General features: G+C 41.9%; 1 protein-coding gene across 2 annotated transcripts; it reads left to right on the top strand.

Annotated features, from left to right (window-relative positions):
• Nucleotides 1-4,267: 4,267 nt before the first annotated feature.
• LOC101155144 (phosphatidylinositol 3-kinase regulatory subunit gamma) lies at nt 4,268-9,503 on the top strand. 2 transcript variants are annotated; one of them, XM_023965050.2, is made up of 10 exons: nt 4,268-4,617; nt 5,913-6,024; nt 6,119-6,217; nt 6,335-6,515; nt 6,595-6,711; nt 6,822-6,958; nt 7,050-7,226; nt 7,332-7,406; nt 7,496-7,666; nt 7,928-9,503. In XM_023965050.2, exons 1-10 carry the CDS (start codon nt 4,563-4,565, stop codon nt 8,202-8,204), a joined length of 1,401 nt encoding a protein of 466 aa, XP_023820818.1. In that variant the 5' UTR covers nt 4,268-4,562; the 3' UTR covers nt 8,205-9,503. The 2 variants fall into 2 exon arrangements, with proteins under 2 accessions (XP_023820818.1, XP_078791745.1); XM_078935619.1 differs by lacking the exon at nt 4,268-4,617 and adding an exon at nt 4,840-5,117.
• The last annotated feature ends 925 nt before the right edge of the window (nt 9,504-10,428 follow it).

The following is a 10,428-nucleotide window of genomic DNA, read 5'->3' as shown; positions in this document are numbered from 1 at the left end:
CCATAAACGCCTGGACACCAACAGATACAGACCTCTGACCAAGCAGGCCTTGCTTTACTCTCTATGCTGCCATGTCAGCTAGTGCAGTGTTTTTCAACCAGCATATCTCACGGCACACCAGTGTGCCGTGGGAAATGACCCATTTTCACTGATCTAAAAACATTTACCATCTCCAGGACATCAGCTCTTTGTTCATCAAAACAGGCCCTGATAGAACAATGAGTAGTTAGGAATATGAAAGATCATAAAATACTTTTTACTTTCTGTTCATATGATTCTATTACAGACACTTTGATAAGAATAAGCCGCGAATCAGCCATAGCTTCAGCTCTGTTTTCGGAAAAGTCCCGCCCCTTCAACTGTCTCTGCCAATCATTCTTGAACCCTTAATCATAGGTCATCAGTCTGACCAATCAGAAGTGGTTTAAGTCTTCACTTCCTTGTTACGATTCTGTTCATAAAGTCTCTCAGTTCCAACAAAATTAACAGCTAAAGATCGTCTTTAGCGGTATAGCTTTTCGCGGGATCCGGTGTCAGACCGTGGAAAAAGTGATCAAAATAAAAAAACTCAGAGACGTGAGTCTTTCTGCGTCAGTTTTTTGCACTACATCTCCCATGATGCATCATGTTAAAGTGACAGCATCTCTGCGCTACAATGAGTCTTCCCCGTGAAACATCTTGAAACCACAACGAACAGACATCAAACTGTTTTTAAATCTTCTTGATGAAATCAGAGGTCAACAATTTAGTTCCCTTCAAGGTTTGTCTTTATTAACAGCCGAACATCCCAGAGTTTGGTCCAAGTCATCCTTCTAACTGAAAAACTTTTCTAATAATGTCTGGATTGAAGGACAAATTCGCTTTCAGACTTCAGTCACTTGAAAAATGTATTAAGGTGAAGTGGCCAACAGACACAATTAAACTAAATTAAACAATTTAATCATCTTTGTTATAGTTTTTAAAGACTTCATCTTTGATTAAGACAAAAGAATAACTAAAAAACATCAACATGTTCGCTTTTTGTGCAGCTACAATAAACATATTGTTAGTTTTTTTTGTGTAAAATTTATTAAACATATTATGATCACATTGTTCAAAAATTATAGTTGCTTTTGCACCAACATTGAATAAAAAATATTTAAAAAATAAATCATTATTTAGAAAGAATATATTTGTTTTTTTGTGAGGTTACATAAAATTTCATGTTAATAAACTGGAGGAACAAACAACTACCAGGGTAAAATTTCAAATAATTTAGTTGAAAACTATTATTGAAAACTAAACTAACTTTTATTACATCTTTTAGAAAGAACTGCCGCAACTTCTAGCTTTTTCTGCCACAATTATCACAAAAATGCAAGTGAGATTGCGAAGGGACTGTACATCAATACAGACTATAGAGTTTGTCCTTTTTTAATTTTTGGATGCTGGTGTGCCGCAAAAAAGGTTGAAAAACTGAGCTAGTAGAGGAGGCCTTCACTGTTTGAAATATACAACCCACTGTCTGTGTCGTGAGGAGCTTACAGTGCCCCCATTCCTTCACTGCAGCAACAGAAATGGCTTATTTTGGCCCATAAGGACAAAACGCTTCATTGTGAATCAGCGGTTTTATAGTCTCTCAGGTTTTTGTCGTTAGCCTACTTACTGTTGCATCATCATTAGACTGACCACATGATGTGTTTAAACTCCTTGTAAAAATTAGAGTGGTGACAGCAGGATGACAGCCATGTTTGCCGTTGAGCTGGTTGGACAAGCCAAACAAGAAAATAATATTCAGTTGCCAGAGTAAAATGCTATTCTTTTACTTCTCAGAAAAAGGTGAGGAGCTCTAAGAACTACTATACCAAAAATCAGAAACAAGGAATGTGGAGCAGTTATTTTACTTTTAGGGCAATAGATTTGAGTATGCTTGAAAGTAGCTGCCCCATGCCCAGGACCGGCCCCTTTTTCTGGGCCCTGTGGGTCTGGTGCGTCTAGAAACAAAGACAAAAAGGAACCAAAAGAAGTATGGTTGTTTTCAAGCTAGGATAGTCATGAGGGATCAGTTTGATTGTGCAGGGAATGTCAAAAAGTATTTGGTTACCTTGAACATTTGGAAGAGGCCACACTCCCTGCACGTGTCAAACAACAGCTGATAGTTTGGGAGCATTGTAACTAAGACACCACAAGGCAGCCAACCAGAGAGTACATATATGGTAGTCCTCTTTCTGTTGTGTATTAATTAAAGTATATGTTGCTTCACTAGACTCTGTCTGTCCGGGAGACATTTTTTGAAACTTTTTTTGTGATTCACATTTATTAAAATTCATGCTGTGTAGGGTTTGTTCCTTTTTTGGTTGTTTGTTTTGTTTTTGGTTATTTAAAAAGTGCTACGTTACACCGATCTTGGAAACGCGTGCTAAAGTGTCCATGTTTAATGAAAAGTTTATGTTTCAGGCTCTACACATTCAATAGTCCTGTATTCATGAGCCGCTACGCAAGTTTTAAAATCAGTTTTTTGGACTCTATGTACAAATCGTGCGTCTATTGAACGCACATTGAAAGTGAAACCAGTTGATTTAACTGATTTAATCAGGACTCGGACTTGATAGTGACGTATGGATAGCGTCCTTTTCAATTGAAGTGCTGAAAAATGGATTGTGAAGGAGGAATTAATTTTTTTATTCAAGAATGCACAGACAGTCTTAAATGAGCTTTTGCTTATCAGACTGTAGTGAAGAACACCAGGGTTCGCTTTGACATGAAACTTGGTTGTTGTCTTAAGGTTCAGGGCTTCCTCTTTGACCTGAGTTTGGATTATCTTTTAGGCTTATTAAACAAAAAGGCAATTCTAGTTCTTAGTTCTTCTATTTTTTCGCTCCTTTCTGGTTGTTTTGGGCAATACCACCCCCAAACCACCTGCAGCTGAAGTCACTTGGTGATGTTTTCAGGTGGTCCAATCCACCATCCGCTCCGGAGTATAAGTCGCACCAGCCCAAAAATGCATTATAAAGTAGAAAAAAACACAGATAAGTCGCACTGGACTATAAGTCGCATTTTGCCGGGAAATTTGTAACAATGTATTTATTTCAATTAATTTCTAATATAAGTCGCTGTGGAGTATAAGTCGCACCCCTTCCCAAACTATGAAAAAAAGGGCGACTTATAGTCCGGAAAATACGGTATATGACACCATCTTTCAGAGTAGAGCTGTGCAAGAAAAAGGCCAGAGCGAAGTTTGCACCGTTTTGACATTTTGTACCAAGCCTATCCAAATGTAATTATGTGCGCTGGTATCGGCTAGCAACAGTCCAGTGAACACCTTATGCTAAAAACAGGTTCAAGAATGCACCCAGTCTGTCTGTAGCATCATACAGACAGTCTTAAATGAGCTTTTGCTTATCAGACTGTAGTGAAGAACACCAGGGTTCGCTTTGACATGAAACTTGGTTGTTGTCTTAAGGTTCAGGGCTTCCTCTTTGACCTGAGTTTAGATTATCTTTTAGGCTTATTAAACAAAAAGGCAATTGTAGTTCTTAGTTCTTCTATTTGTTTGCTCCTTTCTGGTTGTTTTGGGCAATACCACCCCCAAACCACCTGCAGCTGAAGACACTTGGTGATGTTTTCAGGTGGTCCAATCCACCCAAGAAGGAAAGCAACCAAATGGAGATGTTAGAATCCACATCTTTCTTCTATTTGTCCTCAAAAAAACATTTTCCAACAAGTTTAAACCTATAACATGTTATTTGTTCACAAACATGTCATAAAGCCAAGTTAGGCCTGGATCAGGACGATCGCCACACTACTTCCCAAAACGTGCTTGCTCAAAGGGAAAACTTTAATTCTGCTCAAATATAGCATTACGAAAACTTAAATTACTGCCTACTTGCCCACCAGTTACCTTGGGGTAGCCCTAAAACAGCATAATTCTTGGTTGTTTGATAATGATCGGGACTAGTTTTTCCTTTTCCATTCATGCCCTGGACGGTTTTTTCAGCTGTTACTGCCGAGCGAGAGGAGAACTGAATGAAAGAGTCTGGAATGTACCAATTATAATTTTAGGGGGTGTGTCTTTCACGGATTGCCAGAGACCTTTGGAGGAATAAATTAACAGAACACCTTAAAGTTCGGAACAGTTTCACTGTAAACTTGATATTTAATGTGTGTCAAGGTTAAGATGTTGAATATTTGGTATTTTTCCACCGTAAACAAATGCTGCGAGGAACTGGCCATCCCTTCGTCGTCTGGGTGGGTTGGCTCGTACCAAGATGAGGTAGGGAGCAGCTTTAAAGCCGCTCCGCTTCGGACGCGCATTGAAAAGAGCTGCGCCGCGCTGAAACAGGGCGGTACGCGTCAATCTGCACCTTTACAAGTTAAAAAAAGGAAAATTAGCCCTCAGTCTGTCAGGCTATGCTGACACAACACATTTGGTCTCTGGAATTTTCAAGGAGGACATCTCTTTTGTTCTTTTTTTATCCGTGTAGGACGTGGCGCTCGCATTGAAGTTTAAACAGACCTGCTTTTTAGTTTTTTAAGCGCAAAAAACGACAAACTGCAACCTGGACGTCTTATGTGAAACAGGAATGGTTTATCCTTCCGAAGGTTTATTCTACATCGAAATGGATCAAGCGCCACCAGGTGAGGTTGGGGTTAATAATCTGCCAGATTGTCTGCTGTGCAAGAATATATGTTTTATTTAATTATTTTATCCGATGTGTTGACATATTTCCCTAAAAAGGATTTTAAAAAATCCTATGCAGGCGTTAATAATAGTGGAAGTAGAACCACAGCTCCTTGGTGCTGCGCTCCCCCAGCGGCATTGCCCAGGCATGCATAGCGCAATCTACTCGCCCATTACGTAATACCTTTCAGGAGGAACGAGCGCAGTGGCTCGCCGCCTTTCTTTTGTCCCGGCACATATGACAAAGTCGGAATGCCGCAGCAGCGTCCTGGCAGCAGATTCGCCCCAAAGTGCGTGGCTGCGTGGAAGGGGAAACGCGTAATGAGCCCGGCATGAAACGGGCGCTTTGTTCTCCTTTGCAGCCAGCCGTACTTAATTTGTGCTCCGAAAAGTAGGCTACAGGCGAGGAGGCGAGACGGCCTCGTCTCTGCGAAAACTTAAGGAAGGCGCCTTCTCTGTGCGTAATTGCGCATTTAAAATCTGCCTTCCATGGCGATTTTAACTGTTTTTACCCATTTTGGCAATGATTTTATTTAGCTCGTGTTATAATTCTCTTTTTATATTTTTAGCACGGTTAGTACAAAAGCTTTAGATGAAGATAAAACTTCCTTTTGTTTTTTTTGGTTTTTTTGTTATAGGGCCACATTTTAACATTTTTGTCTGTTTTCTTTTCTGGCCAATGCTGGATTTTCCGTTTTTCAGGCATAAAGAGGGTTTGGATATGTGTTTAAAAAGATACAGCATTTTGCTTGTTGTTTCCACTGCACCTGTCTTTTGCGTCTTTTAAGTCAGAAACAGACGTAGGGATGGTTAGACGCCACATTTTTCTCTCTGAAAAGGCACATTTGGGGAAATGTATCATCACATAGCTCCTCTTTTATCTAATTTGAATCCCCAAGAACACCAAAGTAGCTTTTTTTTTAAAACCATGAACCTGTTATCTCCAGCATAAATAGTATTGCATTGTGTATTGTCATTGCAAATTGTCAAAAACTGGACTTCTGAAAAATGCGTCAACTCCGTAACTGCCACTGATGACCAAAGTGGAAGTGTCGGTGAGGATTTGGTAACTGGCATGTGCTGGAAACATGCCGGGGCTTGCCCTCAGACCTCAGTTCGTGCATATGTGTGTGTGTGGTGGTGGGGGGGGGGGGGGGGGGTGAGGGAGGGCCATCATATTCAGGAAATTATGTTTTCATAGATAGATGCCAAACCTTTTCTCTTTTTTTTATTTTCTTTTTTTTTCTTGTAGCTCTTCCTCCCAGATCAAGTAAACCAGTAATGTCTGGTATGAACAACAACTGCCTTTCTCTACCTGTGCACTCGCTGCTGGATGCTGAGTGGTACTGGGGAGACATAACTAGGTAAAGAACCAGGGACCCCCATAATTTCGAACCAGATCTATGTGGTTCTTTGGTTTAGTTCATTGTGGTAAGTAATACGTGCCTCTACCCACAGAGACGAGGTGAATGAGAAGCTTCGGGACACACCTGACGGCTCTTTTTTGGTGCGTGACGCATCCACAAAGCTGCAAGGGGACTTTACACTGACATTAAGGTAAGCTGGGGGGTAAATAGAAAATCCCCCAAAATGAAGAGATAAAGTGCCGACACAACTATCAATCGTCTAATATTTTGCCCTGATTTTTATGTGTTTGCTCCTCCATCGTCACAGGAAAGATGGACACAACAAGCTGATTAAAATTTATCACTGTGACGGCAAGTACGGCTTCTCGGATCCGCTAACCTTCACTTCGGTGGTAGAGCTAATTTGGTACTATCAGCACCACTCTTTGGTTGAGTACAATGCCACCCTGGACTTGATGCTCACCAACCCTGTGTCCCGTTTCCAGCAGGTTAGTGTCAACAAAAAGGTTCAGGCAGAGACATTTTGGAGAGCTGTTCAAGTTTAACTGGTGGTGTTTTGGATTTCAGGTGAAGGAGGACAATGTGGATGTTGCTGGTAGAAAGCTCAAGGAGCTTCACAATCAGTACCAAGTGAAATCAAAGGAGTTCGACCAGCTTTATGAAGCCTTTACAAAGACTTCACAGGTAATAAGCCCATGTATCCCCTCCTCTTTCATGAAAGGTCGGCATTTTATAGGAGACGTGTGTGTGTGTGTGTGAGTTGTTCCTGACGGGATCTTTTTCCTGTGATGCAGGAGATCCAGATGAAGCGCACTGCAATAGAGGCCTTTAATGAAACAATGATGATCTTTGAGGAGCAGTGTCGTGAGCAGGAGCGCTACGGAGAGGAGATAGAGAGGAACTCAGAAGGCACTGACAATGATTTGGAGAGGTACTTCACTCCACCACGTTCTAAAAATAACCTCCTGGAATTAATCTGTGCACTCTTGGCTCATTGTCTTTCTGTTTTGCCTCCTTATTAGCTTCCTTATAAACTACGAGAAGCTGAAATGTCGCCTCGGGGAGATTTATGACAGTAAAATCCACCTTGAAGAAGACTTGAGAATACAAGTGGAGGACTATAGAGATACAGACAGGAAGATCAACAGCCTGCGGCCAGACCTCATCCAACTGCGCAACATCAGAGACCAATACCTTAAGTAAGTAGCTCATCTGTGGTGATAATGTTGAGTTTGATTGCAAGACAAATCCGCTGTAGCTGCTCAATTGTTGCCTTTTATATTAAAAGAGCTATGTCTTTGCAGCTGGCTTAATCACAAAGGCGTGCGGCAGAAACGCATCAATGACTGGTTGGGGATACACAACGACAGCTTTGATGAGTACGTTTTAGCAAATTTCCCTTTTGCGTTCACACAGCATGAACTTGAAGCAGCATGGGAGTGATGCAATTCCTTTCTTGCCTTTTCAGTACGTACGTGCTGAAAGGAGATGAGAAGAACCTGCCACATAATGATGAAGCAAGCTGGTTTGTTGGCGAGTTGAGTCGGACGCAGGCTGAGGAGATGCTTCAAGACAAAGCTGCAGGAACATTCCTGATCCGCGAGAGCAGCAAGCAGGGATGTTACGCCTGCTCTGTTGTGTAAGTACACCATAGTTTGGGATGTCCAGCTCCGGGTCTCGAGGGACATTGTCTGCTTGCCCAAACACCCCTGCCCTTGTAGCTTCTTATTGGAAAGAACACGCTTGTTCCAGGTAATCGGGTGAGATGGGGATAACTGGAAAACAAGTAGGACAATGGCCCTCCAGACCCAAAGTTGGACATTTCGGCTATAGAGGAGCCAGCTTTAGCACAGTAAGATGGCATGGTTGACTGGTGCTAACCAGCTTTTATTCATTGCAGCGTGAACCAAGAGGTGAAGCACTGCAAGATCTACAGCACGCCGCACGGATATGGCTTCGCAGAACCCTACGACATCCATTGCTCGCTCAAAGACCTCGTCCTGCACTATCGCCTGCACTCCTTAGCGCAACACAACGATGCTCTGGATGTCCGGCTGTCGCACCCAGTGAACGCCAAAGACGCAACAGCCGCTGCTTCTCAACAAACAGAGGAAAATAAACTTTTACAGACTCCAAAACACACGTCGGGACTCCCTCCCGCCGCTCCAGAGATGTGATCCGGCAGACGAAAGTGGACTGTATCCTGCGAGAACAACTGCGTCAGAGGGGAAAATGTGTTAAGTTTTGCACTACAGTGATTCCATCAGGATTTGTGAATGGAATTTTTCAGAGTGAAGTGGGGCCGGAACTTGAATGTCAGCTTGACTGTTCAAGCTTTTCCAACCAATTTTATACTTCATTTATTGCTGTTCATTCAAAAGGACTCTTTCTCCGGCGGGGGATGTTGCTGGCCTGAAAGATGTTTTCTCTGGCTCCGGGTTGTTGCACTTCCAGACTGTTGGAGATATCCATTTCCCAAATGTATCCAGTTGAGAAAATCCAACCAATATGTTTAATATATTGGGTTGTTATTACAAAGTGCTTTCGTGAATAAATGGGGGAAAATGGGTGCTATTAACAGGCAGATCGCATCCTAAACCGTTTTGGGTTCAAATTGCCACATGTGAATATATAAAATTGTGATGCATCTTAACTGTTTGCCCCCTTTCTTAAGAGACATTCATATACAGTGGATAATTATGTAGCATTAACATACTTTAGAAAATGATAGTAAAAGCATACTCAATGTTATTCCCATTGACCAAAGCACTTGATAGTGAGCAAAACTACATCCCTGTTTAGTGTGGTCATTGCATTTGGGCAAAGGTAGGGCAAGTTATGTACACCTGCTGATACGCTGATCAAATCATAATCTGAAGTACTGTATGTTATATTCTGTTACTCAAAGAAGTATAAGCTTTTTGTATTCTATATATATTTTTTCTATAAACATGCCACAAGATGAAAGCTTGAAGAAAGTGCAATCCAACAGTATTTCTATTGTTGCAATGTATAATGGCGGCAGCAGCGGTGGAGACGATAATGCTGTTACGATGATGCTGTTAGGGGTCGGCATTTGCCACAGAAATGCACTCTCCCTGGTGGTGTTGATATAGTGTGGCCTCCGATGTTTGCGTGAACTGCCAGAGGTCCGGAAGTATCCTGCCTCCATTACTTGAACTGTGGCATTGCTCTGGCTATGAATGTTTTTCATGACATGCAGCCTGCATAGCTGATGAGGAAAGGAATCCATGTTGATCTTGGCACATTTTTCAAGTTTGAGGACAATAGACACTCTGTATAGAGATGCCATAAAATGTAGTTCTGACGTTGGTTTGGGGAAGGAGGTTAATGATGCCTCTTGAAAAATATTACTCTACTGGAGGACTGAGGAAACTCCTCGGGTGAAGCTAAGCAATGTGAGATCTTGACCTTTTTCTTGCTGAAAGACAATAAACTAAAGAGAGTTTTGTCAACTTGTGTGGTCAATGGCTTTTTTTTTTTTACTTTGAAGAAAGTTCTCTTTTCTATCAGGAAGGAAAACTTTGAATTTATCTCTGCTTTAGCCATTCAAAGTTGACAAGCTTATCCGTAGTGTTAGAAGGCAGTGAGGCCACTGGAAGGCAGATGGAAAAGAGAGGAAGCGATAAAGACAATGGCAGGATATCTGCAAGCTCTTAGCATATTCAGCCTGTCTGTCGTTTTGTCACTAGAAAAATATGTATCAAACCTTCGTCACTCTTGAAAAACATCCCATTTGTTCCCCCTTAGATGCTTGTGAAAGGAATGCAACCTTACTTCTGGCACTTCCTAACTTTCGTGCAGCTGCCTTAATCACTGAACAATGTGGAGAGTTTCTGCTCTGAAATGTGTTTAAAAAGTGAGCGCACCTTCATAGAAGTGCACACAAACTCATGGAAAAACAGGCTGTGGCCTCTCATGCTGATGACCCTGGATGGCACCACTACCTGGCCTCTCTGTAACATATACACAGCAACAGGTGGCCTCTTTCAACTATCACGTACGGTCTGTGTTAGGTAAGGATTAATGAGATGCAGAGGGCAGGGATGTACTGAAGGGAGTACCTGCGTTCCAGGCCACGGATTACTCCCTGTTAACTGTGTAAGCTTGGAGGGCTCTGCTGGGATTGACCATATGCACTGTAGATAGATGGGCAGGACAAAATGTACCAAAGTTGAGTCATGCCCGGCTGCGTGATTGTCTAGAAGACAGAGTGTGGGTAGAGAAAATGTGTGGGAAAGACAGGAAAGAGGAGGGACAGGAAAGAACACTCAGAAAAAGCATTTTTTTTCCACAGCTGCCAGATTCACTTATTAAAACCAATTCTCATTGGGTTTTGTTCCTATAAATTAACCTAGCCGATTCCTGATTCAGTTTTTC

This window comes from Oryzias latipes, chromosome 17, assembly GCF_053564925.1.
Source record: "Oryzias latipes strain Hd-rR chromosome 17, Olatipes_Hd-rR_3.1".
Lineage (NCBI taxonomy): Eukaryota > Metazoa > Chordata > Actinopteri > Beloniformes > Adrianichthyidae > Oryzias > Oryzias latipes.
This window is presented reverse-complemented; position numbering and strand designations above follow the sequence as displayed.

Coding starts and splice junctions, on each gene's coding strand:
- LOC101155144 (XM_023965050.2), top strand. CDS start 4,563: ATGGTTTATCCTTCCGAAGGTTTATTCTACATCGAAATGGATCAAGCG. Junction 6,712..6,821: donor CCTTTACAAAGACTTCACAG/GTAATAAGCCCA, acceptor CCTGTGATGCAG/GAGATCCAGATGAAGCGCAC. Junction 7,227..7,331: donor ATCAGAGACCAATACCTTAA/GTAAGTAGCTCA, acceptor ATGTCTTTGCAG/CTGGCTTAATCACAAAGGCG.